The sequence below is a fragment of the Nerophis ophidion genome, linkage group LG11, assembly GCF_033978795.1.
Source record: "Nerophis ophidion isolate RoL-2023_Sa linkage group LG11, RoL_Noph_v1.0, whole genome shotgun sequence".
Lineage (NCBI taxonomy): Eukaryota > Metazoa > Chordata > Actinopteri > Syngnathiformes > Syngnathidae > Nerophis > Nerophis ophidion.
In genome coordinates, this window is record NC_084621.1 from 66060917 (window position 1) to 66080410 (window position 19494).

Genomic DNA, 19494 nt, shown 5'->3' on the forward strand with positions numbered 1-19494 from the left:
GGTTGATTTAAATAGGCTAGTAAGGTAAAGTGTTGTACCGAACAAGTTTCTGCTACCTTGCTTCTGCAGCCTTAATCAGAGGTGTCACGTGATATTAGCGTGACGTTGTCTGGGACGTGTTGTATGGATTGTACCATCCCACCTGAAGTGGTGGGATGGCGGCGTCCCCTGGTGTGCGCCGTGGGTAGGGCAGGGCGCCCCTTGTTGTCTGGATGTCTACCAAACGACCGGGTTTGTCAGGTACAACACTTCACCTTACTAGCCTATATAAATCAACCATTTATAAATACATGTCAGTAGGCTAAATTAACCTCTTCAACATATTCAATTTGTTGTGTTTAGTCCTTATTAAACAAAATGGATAGTCGAACATTAGCTTTGGTGACTGACAAACATGTTGCTTTATTGTGTATATATATGTAGGTGTGGGAAAAATCACAGAACTACTTCATCTCTACAGTACTGTTTCATGAGGGGTTCCCTCAATCATCAGGAGATTTTAATGGAAGCATTCACATACAATGGTTTAAATAGGGCACAGAGTGGGTGGGTACAGGCAGGCGTAGGGTGTGGTGATTGGCTCATGTGTTACCTAGGAGGTGTTTCCGTTTGTGGCAGCATGTTGAAATGATTTCACTGCGCTTGTTGAGGGGTGACAGGTCTGGATGATATATAATAAACAGTTTCTCTTTTAAGCATAGTTTGCATCTTTTATTACCGCTGTTGTAAGGTGTGCTGGATGCAAGAATTTGCCATGTTATTGAATATTCAACATTATTGTCTTTGAGGTTCCAAATGTGCTTGCTGAGTTCTGTAGAATTCCGCAAAGTCTGGTTTCTAAAGGATGCCTTGTGATTATTCCATCTGGTTTTAAACGTTCCTTCGGCTAATCCTACGTACCTTCACGGATGTGTTAATGTCCTTGCGTGTGTGTGTATATATATATATATATATATATATATATATATATATATGTGTGTGTGTGTGTGTGTGTGTGGGAAAAATCACAAGACTACTTCATCTCTACAGAACTGTTTCATGAGGGGTTCCTTCAATTGTCAGGAGATTTTATATATATATATATATATATATATAGGGAACCCCTCATGAAACATATATATAAAATCTCCTCATGATTGAGTGAACCCCTCATGAAACAGTTCTGTAGAGATGAAGTAGTCTTGTGATTTTCCCCACACTTACATATATATATATATATATATATATATATATATATATATGTATATATACTGGTGTAATGATGAACACCATTTATTATCTAAAAAGTGTTTTTTTACTAAAAAGGCATTTTAAACGTTAACACTGCTTTGAGTTACCAGTGTTTTGAGATACGAACTTGGTGCTGGAACGCAATGTGATAGTAAGTTGAGGTACCACTGTATACAGGACAACTAATGAGTTAACTTTCTTTTGACTTTCCCAAAGAATCTTAATGATACAACTTCCTGTGGACCCTTGTGTTTTAGGGGGTAATGTGTTAGTGTAACAGGACTGAGCTAAGTGACAACCCTTGGACACGACTAAAGTCGGAATTGGATGTTTTAAAAGAAAAGGAAAAATAGAACTATGTAAAAATATTGCAGGAAAAAGGATGTCGATTATATTTTATCGAAATTTGTCCAAGGTAGTTTAAATTAATGTTTTAAAATGTATTAATTGAATTAATATGCAATCCAATCATTGGGTAGGACACTTTGCTTAATGAAAAAAATAAAAATAAATGTCCAGTTATTTTTTATCGTGCATTTTTACATTTTATATCATGTGGACACGAATCAATTTGGTGCAAGGTCTCATTTACCAAACAGTCTCATTGCTCACATGCTGCCAGACATTACCACAAGGTGGAGAATCTTTTTTAAAGGAAAGAGAGGAAACACTCTGATAATGGTATGTATGCCTCCTCCTCCTTCTCTACAGTTTGAGCATGTGCATGAACAACAGATCGTTGTTAGGGGGACAGCAGGCCATAGATGGTCACACACACTAACACACACACACACACACACACAGAATGGTGCAGAAAGTGTAGTTGTGCATTTGGTCACTAACACACACGCCATATCTGCTGTAGTAATAGTTCACTACCTTTTCATTCATCTATTTTATGTAAAGTTTTGTTCAGGAAATATGGGCTGCTCCTCATCCAGTGCGCAGAATGTGGATCAAGAAAAAAGACCAGCCACGAAGCCTGAGGAGAGCAATGGAGATACAGTGGGTAAGTTTGAAATACTTTACCTGTTAACACCCACAAGGTGCTGTACATGTTGATAGGTTTAGTCTCACTTATTTTCTTACAGTTTTGTATCTGCTGCATAGTGCTTTGCAATATCTTGTGTGATGTCTCACTTCATGGGCTAATACTGAAAACTATAGATTTTTTTGTATCTTTAGGATTCAGAAACACACATTTTAGCAATTTGTGATTTTTTTTTTTTTACTTGGTTGCTCTGAGGGCTTCACGGTGGCAGAGGGGTTAGTGCGTCTGCCTCACAATACGAAGGTCCTGCAGTCCTGGGTTCAAATCCAGGCTCGGGATCTTTCTGTGTGGAGTTTGCATGTTCTCCCCGTGAATGCGTGGGTTCCCTCCGGGTACTCCGGCTTCCTCCCACTTCCAAAGACATGCACCTGGGGATAGGTTGATTGGCAACACTAAATTGGCCCTAGTGTGTGAATGTGAGTGTGAATGTTGTCTGTCTATCTGTGTTGGCCCTGCGATGAGGTGGCGACTTGTCCAGGGTGTACCCCGCCTTCCGCCCGATTGTAGCTGAGATAGGCGCCAGCGCCCCCCGCGACCCCGAAAGGGAATAAGCGGTAGAAAATGGATGGATGGATGGATGGATTATTAGCCAAACTGCTTTGTGTCTTATATTGATATTAAAACAAAAACACCATGTTTTTTTTTTACATTACTTGTGGGCTTTTTCATGTCACAAAGGTATTACTTTAAAAAGCATTCATGTACATTCTGTAGCATTTTGTTAATATTTTATGGCGTATAGTTAATTCTTATACGACATATTTCTGCTCAAACTGTTAATTGAGATGTACATACATTAGTACAGGGGATTCACGGTGGCAGAAGGGTTAGTGCATCTGCCTCACAATACGAAGGTCCTGGGTTCAATCCCAGGCTCGGGATCTTTCTGTGTGGAGTTTGCATGTTCTCCCCGTGAATACGTGGGTTCCCTTCGGGTACTCCGGCTTCCTCCCACTTCCAAAGACATGCACCTGGGGATAGGTTGATTGGCAACACTAAATTGGCCCTAGTGTGTGAATGTTGTCTGTCTATCTGTGTTGGCCCTGCGATGAGGTGGCGACTTGTCCAGGGTGTACCCCGCCTTCCGCCCGATTGTAGCTGAGATAGGCACCAGCGCCCCCCGCGACCCCGAAAGGGAATAAGCGGTAGAAAATGGATGGATGGATGGATGGTTGCTCTGAACCATGTTTGTAAAACATACTATAGTTTAGATTGTGTAGATATGCCCCTGCACATTGTAATGTATACAATTTTAATAGCTATTTATTCAACATTATGGTTATTGTGGTTGCTGAGATATTAGGTATTTTCTGTACTCTATAAATCAGGGGTAGGGAACCTATGGCTCTAGAGCCAGATGTGGCTCTTTTGATGACTGCGTCTGGCTCTCAGATAAATCTGAGCTGACATTGCTTAACACGATAAGTAATGAATAATTCCACTTGTAATCACAGTTTTAAAAATAATGTTAAAAATATAAAACAATCTCATGCATTTTTAATCCATCCATCCGTTTTCTACCGCACCTGTTTAAGAAGTTGCGTTAATGGTTGGAAGTTATTTATCTACTATTGGTTAGTGTGGGGCTTGCCCCCCTGGGGGTTCTTCAGACCACCAAGCACCGACATGAGAGCCTGTTTCAGGGTTACAATATTGTTTTATTTTTCAATAAGTCTCTCAGTTGCTTTCCAGCAATTGCCTTTTTGTCTTTCGTCCTCACCTGTGCTTTGGCTCCAGCTCCAACCCCGTCTCTCCTCCTGGCTGCTGCTTATAACCGAGCGGCAGGTGATTAGATAACAAGGGCCAGATGGGCCATCTACGCACCTTTCGCTGGCAACACCCCGCTTCGATGCAGGCCCGCAGGCCACGCCCCCCTCCACAGTTAGCTTCAGAATAACAATGTAATTACAAACAATATTATATGGCTCTTACAGAAATACATTTTAAAATATTTGGCTTCTTGGCTCTCTCAGCCAAAAAGGTTCCCGACCCCTGCTATAAATGAATTACCTTCAAATAGGCCAAATTTCATTCCTGTCCCACAACGCAGCCCCATTTTTTTCTTCAGAAACACAGAGTATATTGAGTACATTATTGAATTACTTTAGAGCAAAATTGCATTTTGAAGAAATGTCATTTTCAACACATGTAACAGTTGCTGAGCCTCAACTCTGGAGAACAATGTCCGGCAACAAATATCAAACTGTCTGCTGTCTGATTAGAAAAGTATTTTTCAGGGCTCCTGACATTTAGTATTTTCATATACCCACCTAAGTAACGGTGGGTATATGCTAATATCTACATGCAATTCATTGAGGATTTTTTTTTTTAAGCAGTTAAGAGTTTATACATCACTACCATCAGATACTAGTCTATAAATAGTGACATTGTAGCTCAAATAGTAAAAGTGTATCGTTAAAGACCAATATGGTTTGTTGCGTGGTGTGAACCTCTGATGAAGGCCAGTTGGCGGAAACACTTAAGGTCCGTTAAGACTTAACTCATTCTCATTCATAACTCATTCTCTTTCTATGCCACATCAATGTGGAATGCACTCCCAACACGTATAAAAGTAAGTGCATCTCTACATTCCTTCAAAACCGCTCCAAAACAACACCTTCAGGCAACTTCAACACTTTACTAATACCCTCCTCCATTCACATCCCATCTCCCCGGATTATAAACAACTCAAATGTACTTCTAATGTATATACTTGTTCTTATGCTATGTGAACTCACTATGTTCTCTGCTGGCTGTACATATCCTACTAAATAAGACCTACACTGTTTCAATGTCCATTTCTCTGTTGATACAATTGTTGATGACCGAAGTTCTGATATCAACCAAAGCTCCTCATCCCACCCCCCGGATTGTAAATAATGTAAATAATTCAATGTACATACTATGATGATTAACTTGTGTGATGACTGTATTATGCTGATAGTATATATTTGTAGCATGAATTGATTAACGTGGACCCCGACTTAAACAACTTGAAAAACTTATTGGGGTGTTACCATTTAGTGGTTAATTGTTCGGAATATGTACTGTACTGTGCAATCTACTAATAAAAGTATCAATCAATCAATTAATGTACTTAAGACATGCCGTAAAAATGAAAGGTACTTGAATTATGGCGCTTAGTGTTTTATTTAGATTATATTAGATAGTTAGATAGTACTTTATTTATTCTGTCAGGAGAGTTCCTTCAGGAAAATTAAAATTTTCAGCACAATCCCATTCAAGTTTAGACAAACATTACAGGGAGACAGAACCGGATCGCTGACGGGTCTGCCGGCTTCCAGCGCCCCTTACAAAAAAGATGAGATACAGGTAAACAAGGAGGGGGAATAGAAGATTAAAACAAAATAAAAAAATGTGCAGTTTTGTTGAATTTGTGCCCATATTCCAAAGAGTACTTTTTAAAAAAACAACCTTTATCATATCCTTTTCACCTTTTTGAGGCATGCTGTACTTATTTAAGATGGTATTCAGTCGTACGTTGCCTTCTACTCTATGATTAATGTGGAAATCAAAACCTTCTTGGTTGCGTGTGATACTTTTTTTTTGGTTTCCCTTATTTGCAGTTTAAAGCATTGAGTTGGTATCCAAATGATTAGTTCCCGGTAGATGCATTAGTTTCGTTGATAAATAATTATTTTCTTTATTTCATCAAGTAAAGGGAATCTTTACGCCTTTCCACCAAGCAAGGCACAGCATTGCACAAACCATCTCCACATACTGTTCATGTATGACAGACCCTGCTATTGTTAGTTTCTCTGCTCTTGTTGAAGCACCAGTCTACCAGTTTACCAGTTGATTTAAATGTGTAAATGCTGGGTTCACTTCTTGACGGTGATACAAAGCACGCGGCAACATTTTCTAATACTGTACCCTTTTGGTGCATGGACTAAATATTTTAGAGATAATGAGTGCATTACACATAAACCAGTTGTACGCCATCCAAGTCACTAGTGGTCCCATACCCTCCCTCACATCCCCTGTCTGGTTCTGACCTCCACCCCCTTTGTTGCCAACCAACCATGTCTCTGTTTTGACTGCAATGTCTGTCATCTTTGGCAGACAAATCATGTTGACACACCAGTCGTCCATGCAGAAATTCTTTGTACACTTTTCAGTCTGCAATCAGCTTCCTACTCTACGTAGTTGCTACATGATTGAAAGGATTTACATTAAGGGGATTTTGATTGATTGATACTTTTATTAGTAGATTGCACAGTTCAGTACATATTCCGTACAATTGACCACTAAATGGTAACACCCCAATAAGTTTTTCAACTTGTTTAAGTCGGGGTCCGCGTTAATCAATTCATGGTACAAATATATACTATCAACATAATACAGTCATCACACAAGTTAATCATCATAGTATGTACATTGAATTATTTACATTATTTATGAGGAGCTTTGGTTGATATCAGAACTTCAGTCATCAACAATTGCATCAACAGAGAAATGTGGACATTGAAACAGTGTAGGTCTTATTTAGTAGGATATGTACAGCCAGCAGAGAACATAGTGAGTTCACATAGCATATGTGGATGTGTTTAAAATCCAACACCTGGGAATGAAGTTAAAATACTGTGGTGCTTATTAATACTGTACAACGGAACACAGGTCATATAGCATTACATATTGCCATTTGTTCAATGTGAGACATTTTAGAGCCCAATTTTAGCCAGGGGCCTGAGTAGTAATCACCACAAAATTAATTTGTGCTAGGTCGACTGTTCATAACTTTTATGGACAGAATTTCTAGGCGCAGTCAAGGCGTTGAGGGGTTCCGGTTTGGTAACCGCAGGATTAGGTCTCTGCTTTTCGCAGATGATGTGGTCCTGATGGCTTCATCTGACCGGGATCTTCAGCTCTCGCTGGATCGGTTCGCAGCCGAGTGTGAAGCGACCGGAATGAGAATCAGCACCTCCAAGTCCGAGTCCATGGTTCTCGCCCGGAAAAGGGTGGAGTGCCATCTCCGGGTTGGGGAGGAGACCCTGCCCCAAGTGGAGGAGTTCAAGTACCTAGGAGTCTTGTTCACCAGTGAGGGAAGAGTGGATCGTGAGATCGACAGGCGGATCGGTGCGGCGTCTTCAGTAATGCGGACGTTGTACCGATCCGTTGTGGTGAAGAAGGAGCTGAGCCGGAAGGCAAAGCTCTCAATTTACCGGTCGATCTACGTTCCCATCCTCACCTATGGTCATGAGCTTTGGGTCATGACCGAAAGGATAAGATCACGGGTACAAGCGGCCGAAATGAGTTTCCTCCGCCGTGTGGCGGGGCTCTCCCTTAGTGATAGGGTGAGAAGCTCTGCCATCCGGGAGGAACTCAAAGTAAAGCAGCTGCTCCTCCACATAGAGAGGAGCCAGATGAGGTGGTTCGGGCATCTGGTCAGGATGCCACCCGAACGCCTCCCTAGGGATGTGTTTAGGGCACGTCCAACCGGTAGGAGGCCACGGGGAAGACCCAGGACACGTTGGGAAGACTATGTCTCCCGGCTGGCCTGGGAACGCCTCGGGATCCCCCGGGAAGAGCTAGACGAAGTGGCTGGGGAGAGGGAAGTCTGGGTTTCCCTGCTTAGGCTGTTGCCCCCGCGACCCGACCTCGGATAAGCGGAAGATGATGGATGGATGGATGGATAGGTCGACTGCCCCTAGGGCTTTGTCCATGAAGACATTGATTCTCCACCCAAATCAAAGCCTTTACAGATGCTGACTGCTGATTAGGGTTTACGGTATGCAATTTTTTGTGGTTCCCTTTATTTAATAAGGCATCAAAGTACCAAAAAGTATCGAAATACATTTTGGTATCAGCACCAAAATATTGGTATCGGAACAACACTATTGCTGATCAATTACAGTGAGGCAGCATCTGCAAGAAAAGGCCTTAAACATTATATTTAGTTTTTTTGTTATGTTGATTCTCACCTGCATAAAGATTAGGGCTGATAATGACCGTATTATTTGTAGTGAATTGTTGACTGCGTGTCTTTTAATGTTGATGTAATATTGTGCAGGTGAAAATTAGAATATCGTGCAAACATTTGTTTGTTCCAGCAATTCAGTTTACAGGTTGAAACTAATATATGACTAAGACTCATAACACGCAACTCAAGATATTTCAAGCCTTCTTTTGATAGAATTTTAATAAACACGGTTCGCAGTTTTTGAAAACCTCGCACAGAAAATCCCGGAAAATGTGGTCTTTTTATAAACTGTAAGCCATGATCATCAGAATTCTAACAAATGAAGGCTTGACGTATCTCACTTTGTATGTGATGAGTTTATATCACATATTAGTTTTACATTTGAAGTTGCATTGCTGACATAAACGGACGTTTGCACGATATTCAATTCTTTTAAGTTTTAGCTGTGTTTTTAATTTGATGGACTGATCTTTTAAAAACTAGAAAATTAATGGAAACCTTATATGGATTATACTTGTATGGCACTCTTCTACCTTCAAGGTACTCGAAGCGCTTTGACACTATTTCCACATTCACCCGTTCACACACACATTCACACACTGATGGCGGGAGCTGCCATGCAAGACCCAAACCACGACCCATCAGGAGCAAGGGTGAAGTGTTGCTCAGGGACACAACAGACGTGACGAGGTTGGTAGAAGGTGGGGATCAAACCAGGAACCCTCAGGTTGCTGGCACAACTGCGCCACGCCATCCCCCATTATAATATGATAAGTTACATTACGCCTGTACTGGCTCACCTGCACTGGCTTCCTGTGCACTTAAGATGTGACTTTAAGGTTTTACTACTTACGTATAAAATACTACACGGTCTAGCTCCATCCTATCTTGCCGATTGTATTGTACCATATGTCCCGGCAAAAAATCTGCGTTCAAAGGACTCCGGCTTGTTAGTGATTCCCAAAGCCCAAAAAAAGTCTGCGGGCTATAGAGCGTTTTCCGTTCGGGCTCCAGTACTCTGGAATCCTCTCCCGGTAACAGTTCGAGATGCCACCTCAGTAGAAGCATTTAAGTCTCACCTTAAAACTCATTTGTATACTCTAGCCTTTAAATAGACCTCCTTTTTAGACCAGTTGATCTGCCGTTTCTTTTCTTTTTCTTCTATGTCCCACTCTCCCTTGTGGAGGGGGTCCGGTCCGATCCGGTGGCCATGTACTGCTCGCCTGTGTATCGGCTGGGGACATCTCTGCGCTGCTGATCCGCCTCCGCTTGGGATGGTTTCCTGCTGGCTCCGCTGTGAACGGGACTCTCGCTGCTGTGTTGGATCCGCTTTGGACTGGACTCTCGCGACTGTGTTGGATCCATTGTGGATTGAACTTTCACAGTATCATGTTAGACCCGCTCGACATCCATTGCTTTCCTCCTCTCTAAGGTTCTCATAGTCATCATTGTCACCGACGTCCCACTGGGTCATTATTGTCACCGATGTCCCACTGGGTGTGAGTTTTCCTTGCCCTTATGTGGGCCTACCGAGGATGTCGTGGTGGTTTGTGCAGCCCTTTGAGACACTAGTGATTTAGGGCTATATAAGTAAACATTGATTGATTGATAAGCACACACTTGGTATGAAAGGGGGTGCGGATACAAGTAAAAGTGGTTACCGGTACTTGATTTCATAAGGTCACAAATAATGTGACTGACATAATTTAAGTTTAATACATAGTGGAATGAAATGTGAATTTGAGTCGAAAGTTGTCACTGCCTCAAAAATATTGTTGTGCAAGGAACACACATTTGGTTTTGCAAGTACCAACCTTTAGAAAGCAGACTCTATATTAAATTATGTTAACATCGGCTTGAAATATCTGTGCACCAGGTGTGACGGTAACATTAGAATTTTCAAGATTATTATCATACTCCCATTTCCGTGCTTACTTGCTGTGTGAATACGTCATAAATCTGCAGCCACGAGGAGCATTTTTAACCTGTAACCTGTTTTAAAAAAAGGTTTTATTATCTTTTGTATGCCAAATAATAGATTGCAAGAATCATATTGAATCGTGAGTTGTCGATGCCTGTTTGTCTATGGTAGATTCACCCAAAAGCAGATAGTGTGTTGACACATACAATTTTAAGTCAGTGGAATGTGAGTGAAGATGAGGTGTGTCTCAGAAAAGCCTTCATCATATGTGCCTCATTTCCTCTGAGCGTGCCTTGCCGAGCATCCAGGACATAACTTTAATAAATCTCTCTTTAAACTGAGGAAATGAAAGCATTTCTTCTCAATTTTATGTGCATTCTTTGTGCCTTATTGTTCAAGTAGTGCATTTCGAGGCAACCGCAGCTTATATGATCTTAAAGTACTGGAGGTGATTAGAGAAACCATGCTCAGTGTCAAATTTCCAACAGTTTTTGAGTCAACATCAGGTCCCTGTAGTTGTTGTTTGAGGTCACAGGGTTGTCAAGATTGATAGTGTTGCTGAGTTATTACATATCACCATAGACTGTTTACAAAGGTTATCAATTCTCCGTAGTTATAAATCTTCCCGTCTTTGCTTGTCCCTCTCTTGACAGCTGTTAGAAATGGGGTCATTGCAGAAACCATCCAGGACCAGACACTGTTGCCTGCGTGTGCCTTAGCAGATGATCTTCAACTGGAAACTGATGATGGGGAAAATGCTGTGTTGATGGCAATTGAGGCTGAAGAGGATCTGGGCTCTGGGGAAGACCTGTTGGCTCTTCCTCAGCCACTACCAGAGCCTGTCATCGTTGAAGAGCGGGATTTGGTTGCTGGAAAAGAAGAAGAAGAAGAAGAAGAAGAAGCCCCCACTATCGTGAAAGGGGAACATGCGATGGTCGAATCTCTTTATGAGGCATCAGTGGATATTCTTGCCGTGGAAGGTGTTGACACGGAGCAGGCTGTCGAAGATGTTACAGAGATGAAGGCTGGGGTCGATGCTGAAACAGAAAAGACAGATGTTCCTGAACTAGAATCTGTTGGAGAGTTCAAGTCTAAGGTAGAAGTTGCTGAACCAGTGCAGGCTGTGGAGCAGACTATCCCAAGTGAGACTTCTCCTGAGGAGCCTCCGGTCAAACCTGTGGTGCCAGTCACACAGGAGTCAGTATTTGACGTCCCTGCTGATAAGCCTTCTCCTTTTGACGTGTCGATCGATGGTTCTCTGCAACTTCCAACCTCAGAAATACCAGTTGGAACTCCTGCTCCACATGAGGCGGCACCCAATAAAACAATACCAAGTGAAGCTTCTACCAATGAATCCTCAGATCCCAGTGAAGCTGTGGAAGCTGTAATAGATTCAGGGATCGCAGTATCATCCATTCCAGAGATGCCTCCTTCATTTGAAGGGACAGATGATACAAAAGCAGAGCAACAGCATGGGAATGAAGAGCACAACAAAGCTCTTATGATGCCCTCCGAAAATTCCACACAAGCAGAAACCACCAATGCTACTTGTGATCAGAAGCCTGCAGCAGAAGCTGAAAAAATAGACTTGAAAGTCCTGGTATCTTCACCATTGCTTTCAGAAACCAAAACAAAGGACATTTTAAAAGATGAACCAACTTCTGAAACATCTCCATGTTCAGGGCAGAGCGATGCTGCCGTAGAGGTTCCTGCACCTGAGCCTACACAAACAGACTCTGAAGCCACTTTGGCACCACTTGCTGATGGTCAAGTCTGCAAATCCTTGTCAGAAGGTATGTAACACTGACTGAAACTTATTTTTATCAACACAGACAAAAACAAAGACAAGCGATATTGTTTGGTTTGTTGTTAACTAGTTAGTTAGATGGATTCCGCCATAAAACACACGCTCCATTCTGTCCACTAAAGACGCTGAGATCATTATCCATGCGTTTGTTACGTCTCGCCTCGACTACTGTAACGTATTATTTGGGGTCTCCCCATGTCTAGCATTAAAAGATTACAGTTGGTACAAAATGCGGCTGCTAGACTTTTGACAAGAACAAGAAAGTTTGATCACATTACACCTGTACTGGCTCACCTGCACTGGCTTCCTGTGCACTTAAGATGTGACTTTAAGGTTTTACTACTTACGTATAAAATACTACACGGTCTAGCTCCATCCTATCTTGCCGATTGTATTGTACCATATGTCCCGGCAAGAAATCTGCGTTCAAAGGACTCCGGCTTATTAGTGATTCCCAAAGCCCAAAAAAAGTCTGCGGGCTATAGAGCGTTTTCATTTCGGGCTCCAGTACTCTGGAATGCCCTCCCGGTAACAGTTCGAGATGCCACCTCAGTAGAAGCATTTAAGTCTCACCTTAAAACTCATTTGTATACTCTAGCCTTTAAATAGACTCCCTTTTTAGACCAGTTGATCTGCCGTTTCTTTTCTTTTTCTTCTATGTCCCACTCTCCCTTGTGGAGGGGGTCCGGTCCGATCCGGTGGCCATGTACTGCTTGCCTGTGTATCGGCTGGGGACATCTCTGCGCTGCTGATCCGCCTCCACTTGGGATGGTTTCCTGCTGGCTCCGCTGTGAACGGGACTCTCGCTGCTGTGTTGGATCCGCTTTGGACTGGACTCTCGCGACTGTGTTGGATCCATTGTGGATTGAACTTTCACAGTATCATGTTAGACCCGCTCGACATCCATTGCTTTCCTCCTCTCCAAGGTTCTCATAGTCATCATTGTCACCGACGTCCCACTGGGTGTGAGTTTTCCTTGCCCTTATGTGGGCCTACCGAGGATGTCGTGGTGGTTTGTGCAGCCCTTTGAGACACTAGTGATTTAGGGCTATATAAGTAAACATTGATTGATTGATTGATTGATTGACCAATGCCCATGACACTTGGAGGAGGGGGTAGCACATGTGCTGGGCTAGAACCCATTACATTTTGGTTCAAATCTAAAAAAAAGTCCAGTTACACAAATTTATCTTTCAAGGGTAGGGGAAATAATCAATTCTTAGATGCATAACGATTTCTACATGCATGATTGTGAACGTCCAAATATGGCTTATCAAGGTATGTTAAATAAAGTAATCCAGAATAAGTGTGGACACATACCGAGCAGGCTTCACGGTGGCAGAGGGGTTAGTGCGTCTGCCTCACAATAACAAGTTCCTGCAGTCCTGGGTTCAAATCCAGGCTCGGGATCTTTCTGTGTGGAGTTTGCATGTTCTCCCCGTGAATGCGTGGGTTCCCTCCGGGTACTCCGGCTTCCTCCCACTTCCAAAGACATGCACCTGGGGATAGGTTGATTGGCAACACTAAATTGGCCCTAGTGTGTGAATGTTGTCTGTCTATCTGTGTTGGCCCTGCGATGAGGTGGCGACTTGTCCAGGGTGTACCCCGCCTTCCGCCCGATTGTAGCTGAGATAGGCGCCAGCGCCCCCCGCGACCCCAAAAGGGAATAAGCGGTAGAAAATGGATGGATGGACATACCGAGCAAAACACAGCAGGAGGATACAAGAAGCCATGCTAACCGCTAAACTAGCTTTAATGTGAAGTAGTGAAACAACACAAGAAGTGTTTTGTACATTTCAACAGAAGTCCAACTGGAACTATGTTACAATGGAGAGTAATCAGCTAAGAAGAACAAATGATCAAGTAGATTAAAACACTGTGAGCCTTAACTATGAAAACCAGCATGTGTGTTGTCATAAAGTGGTTGTTTTCATGCCCTTCAAGTTAATACGACTGATAGTTGATGACAGTTTTTACAGGTTTATGATCATTTCCATACACAGTAGTTATTACCTGTCAGACATACTAGGACATCAAGATACCATACCGTGTCTAAACCTGTTAAATAATGAATGACTAGCAGGTTGGAAGAAGCATGGCGACATGTTCATTGCATGAAATGCCTGACGGATCTAAACAGACGTGTGTACTGAGCCTGTCCACACATGTGCAGAGAGGTGATAAGATCTCCTTTACGTCCACGTCAACGATTAAGGATAAATGACGCTGTGCTATCAAGTTGTTATTGAGTGTATTGACGTCCGGCTTTCAGCAAATACCCAACCCTGCGGATTTGTTACCATGGCGTTACTAGATACCCAACACGTTGATGGCTAGCAACCCATAAACACACACTGGATTGTTCCACGGTCTTCGAAATATCTCTGGTCTAAACTACATTGTTTGGAGGAAAGAAGACATTGTTAGTCAGGCACATGGACATAAGCTTCACATTACGTAAGACAAATGCTCTGCAAGACCAACCACATTCCAGTCATCACACGTGTAAAAGTATAGGATGACTGACATTATCAGGGTCTTCAAGGCCACCTTTTCATGACATTCACTTTTTTGACATAACTATCAGTAAATACGAGTGAGGACAAAGACTGTGTGTGTCGTGTTAACTAGGATACCATTTCATTTTTGATTTTAAAGAGGCAGGTTCCTAAAGATCCACATTGTACCTTTTCATGTCCAAACTTTGCTTTAAAGGGGTCATATGATGCAAACCCAGGGCTTCACGGTGGAAGAGGGGTTCCTGCAGTCCTGGGTTCAAATCCAGGCTCGGGATCTTCCTGTGTGGAGTTTGCATGTTCTCCCCGTGAATGCGTGGGTTCCCTCCGGGTACTCCGGCTTCCTCCCACTTCCAAAGACATGCACCTGGGGATAGGTTGATTGGCAACACTAAATTGACCCTAGTGTGTGAATGTTGTCTGTCTATCTGTGTTGGCCCTGCGATGAGGTGGCGAATTGTCCAGGGTGTACCCTGCCTTCTGCCCGATTGTAGCTGAGATAGGCGCCAGCGGCCCCCGCGACCCCGAAAGGGAATAAGCGGTAGAAAAATGGATGGATGGATGATGCAAACCCAACATTTCTTACCTGTGTTTGTGTACCTTATTTTCCAGACCATAGCAGGGCGCACCGGATTATAAGGCGCACTGCTGATAAGTGGGTCTAGTCTGATTTTTTTTTCATACAAAAGGCGCACTGGATTATAGGGCGCATTAAAGGGGGTCATTATATGATATTTTATTCTAAATCTAAAATACTTCCATGTTGTCTACATAACATGTAATGGTGGTTCTTTGGTCACAATGTTGCATAGATTGTTTTACAGACCATCTTCAAGTCGCTTTCTGAAACTCGCTTTAGGATGCGCCGTCTTGTGGGCGGTCTTATTTACGTTGCTCATCTTCGACAGCGTCTTCTCCCCGTCATCTTTCTTGTAGCGGTGTAGCGTGCAAGGATGGTAGTGGAAGAAGTGTCAAGATGGAGCAAACTCTTTTAATGACATTCAGACTTTACTTAAATCAATAACGGAGCAGCATCCCCTCATCCGTGGCTCATTCGTGCAACAACAATGCCAGAAATGTGTCCTGTGAAAAACCATCCGACCGGAACTCTTTAAAAACTAAAGTTCTGTGGGTGAATAATGTAAACTCACTACACCGGTAGTTCTTAGCGCTTCCATAGCGAGATATATGTTTGAATTTTACGCTACTTTATGTTAGAAATAGCAACAGCAGAGGGTGAATGTCCCATAACAAGAAGATAAAGAAGCTTATCGACTACGGCATCGTGACGGACTACAGTGGCGGACTTGCGCAAATTTTCAGGACACACACACACATATATATATATATCTCAAAGGGCTGCACAAGCCACGACATCCTCGATTCAGAGTCAATCAATCAATCAATCAATGTTTATTTATATAGCCCCAAATCACAAATGTCTCAAAGGACTGCACAAATCATTACGACTACAACATCCTCGGAAGAACCCACAAAAGGGCAAGGAAAACTCACACCCAGTGGGCAGGGAGAATTCACATTCAGTGGGACGCCAGTGACAATGCTGACTATGAGAAACCTTGGAGAGGACCTCAGATGTGGGCAACCCCCCCCCTCTAGGGGACCGAAAGCAATGGATGTCGAGTGGATCTAACATGATACTGTGAAAGTTCAATCCATAGTGGCTCCAAGACAGCAGTGAGAGTCCCGTCCACAGGAAACCATCTCAAGCGGATCAGCAGCGTAGAGATGTCCCCAACCGATACAGGCGAGCGGTCCATCCTGGGTCCCGACGAGCGGTCCATCCTGGGTCTTGACTCTGGACAGTCAGTACTTCATCCATGGTCATCGGACCGGACCCCCTCCACAAGGGAGGGGGGGACATAGGAGAAAGAAAAGAAGCGGCAGATCAACTGGTCTAAAAAGGAGGTCTATTTAAAGGCTAGAGTATACAGATGAGTTTTAAGATGAGACTTAAATGCTTCTACTGAGGTAGCATCTCGAACTGTTACCGGGAGGGCATTCCAGAGTACTGGAGCCCGAACGGAAAACGCTCTATAGCCCGCAGACTTTTTTTGGGCTCTAGGAACCACTAATAAGCCGGAGTCTTTTGAACGCAGATTTCTTGCCGGGACATACGGTACAATACAGAGCTCAGTATATATATATATGTATATATACATATGTGTGTGTGTATATATATATATATATATATATATATATATATATATATATATATATATATATATATATATATATATATATATATATATATATATATATAGTTGTGGTCTCAAAAAAAATTAGGAATCCAAATGCAGATCAGTAAAAAGTCTATATTTAATAACAAAAAGTCACTGTAGAAAATAAATCTGTAGTAGCGAAAAATCAGCTCCAGGAAAACTGGGTCAAAAGTCTGTTCTCCACCTGAAGAAATACAAAAAACAGGAATCACAAAGGGTTCAGGGCAAAGGTCAGAGTAAGTGAGCTCAAGCTAGATTGTACCGCAGGCAACAGGAGTACTGGCACTGGCTGGGTGGAGATCCAGGCTTTAAGTCAGGTGGTTGATTAGAAGCAGGTGGGCTCGGATGACTGGCAGCACACCTGCAACTGACGACCGGGTATACAGTGGGGCAAAAAAGTATTTAGTCAGCCAGCGATTGTGCAAGTTCTCCCACTTAAAATGATGACAGAGGTCTGTAATTTTCATCATAGGTACACTTCAACTGTGAGAGACAGAATGTGAAAAATTCACATTGTAGGAATTTTTAAGAATTTATTTATAAATGATGGTGGAAAATTCAAAGCTCTCACTGATGGAAGGAGGTTTTGGCTCAAAATCTCACGATACATGGCCCCATTCTTTCTTTCCTTAACACGGATCAATCGTCCTGTCCCCTTAGCAGAAAAACAGCCCAAAAGCATGATGTTTCCACCCCCATGCTTCACAGTAGGTGTGGTGTTCTTGGGATGCAACTCAGTATTCTTCTTCCTCCAAACACTACAAGTTGAGTTTATACCAAAATGGATACATGGATGATACAGCAGAAGATTGGGAGAATGTCATGTGGTCACATGAAACCAAAATAGAACTTTTTGGTATAAACTCAACTTGTCGTGTTTGGAGGAAGAAGAATACTGAGTTGCATCCCAAGAACACCATACCTACTGTGAAGCATGGGGGTGGAAACATCATGCTTTGGGGCTGTTTTTCTGCTAAGGGGACCGGACGATTGACCCGTGTTAAGGAAATAATGAACGGGGCCATGTATGGTGAGATTTTGAGCCAAAACCTCCTTCCATCAGTGAGAGCTTTGAATGGTTGACCAAATACTTATTTTCCACCATAATTTACAAATAAATTCTTTAAAATTCTTACAATGTGAATTCCTGGATTTTTTCCCACACATTCTGTCTCTCACAGTTGAAGTGTACCTATGATGAAAATTACAGACCTCTGTCATCATTTTAAGTGGGAGAACTTGCACAATCGCTGGCTGACTAAATACTTTTTTGCCCCACTGTAGTTGCTAAAGGTTTGGGCAGCTACTGTATACTCACATTTGCATTACACAATCTCAATGTCTCCGGTTTTAATGTGTTGGATTGGTATCACTTCAATGATGCCGCAGTTTTTTTGTTGTTAGTAATCCATTCCAAAAAATGTCCGACAAAGACCAAATCGTGCAAGATCTGAAGCAAATGTTCATGCACATCTGAATAATCTGTTCCAGTTGGATACAATTAACAAAAATATGTTTTTTATAGAGAATAAATATAGTCTTACATGCAGAATACAATGTGAAATACATGTATTGATGAAGGAAATGGATGAATGGACATTTAACATCACCATTACCTTTATTGAACACTTGCGATGAGCAAAGAGGGGTGAGAGGAAAAGAGAGACACATTTGTTATCACGCTCTTACTGTTTTTGTTTTGTTTTTATCATCTTTCCAGGCGAAGGACCTTCACCAGAATAGCAACATTCCGAAGGTACATGCAAACCGGAGGGAAGAAGATGAAACCACATAAATGTAACACTATCAGTATTGTCTGATCAAACAAGAGAGTTTAATACAATTTTGGCTGTAACTTGTCACTTAAAGTTCAGGTTCAAATTATAGGGACATTCCCAGATAAATTCTGACTTTTGCACCAAATTCCTGTTTTTAAAAACCTTTGAGGGTCAATGAAAAAGAATGACTATAATAAAAATACAACTAATACAATTAATGTTACGATGAGGCAAGAACTGCACATTTTTGAAAAGTTCCCATCACAAAGTACTATGAAAATATTTTAAAGTTCCAATAACCTGTTTATGTTTTACTAGGAAAAAGTTTGTCATTTTTCAGAGGTCTAAGCTGTCTGAAACGTTTGTTTACAGTGTGTGTGTGTGTAATATTTCTAACATCCAATATGGGTCCTTTACATAATAGGATGTGAAGTGTCATGTTTAAATTAACAGAGCCATTAACAAACAGGCTGAGCATATGATATCCAAAATACTGAACGAGAACTCCAAGGAAGGTACCGAAGTATGCACATAAAGTCATTACTCTCACCTTTTAATAATGGGAGAATGCCAACAAAATGTCAACGCTGACATTGCTAATATCTAACATGCTAACATCTAGCACAGAGGTGCCCATTACGTCGATCGCGAGCTACCAGTCGACCGCGGGGGGTGTGTCAGTCGATCTCCAGCCAGGCTTTTAAAAAAAATAGACCTAAAAATGAGTAATCATCAATCTTCACCAAGACGTCACTTAAATGACATTCACGGTACCGGAGGGTCTTGTGAGATGACGCTGGCTGCTGCAAGATCATTATTATGAAAATATGACCGAGAGGAAGGCGAGTAACACTTTTTATTTCAACAGACTCTCGCGCCGTACCTTCCGTCAAAACTCTAAAGGCCGACTGCACATTTCCTATCTTCACAATGAAAGCCCTGCTTCATGCTGCCTGCGCTAACTAAATACAGAGTCTGGGGAAACTGGCGTGCACAAGCGATCCCTC

General features: G+C 42.2%; 1 protein-coding gene across 1 annotated transcript; it reads left to right on the top strand.

Moving 5' to 3' along the window:
- The first annotated feature begins 1980 nt into the window (after nucleotides 1-1980).
- On the top strand, nucleotides 1981-19260 carry LOC133561465 (cell surface glycoprotein 1-like). Its single transcript, XM_061914753.1, has 3 exons — nucleotides 1981-2239; nucleotides 10797-11936; nucleotides 18430-19260. The coding sequence occupies exons 1-3, from the start codon at nucleotides 2152-2154 to the stop codon at nucleotides 18450-18452; spliced, it is 1251 nt and encodes a 416-aa protein (XP_061770737.1). The 5' UTR covers nucleotides 1981-2151; the 3' UTR covers nucleotides 18453-19260.
- The last annotated feature ends 234 nt before the right edge of the window (nucleotides 19261-19494 follow it).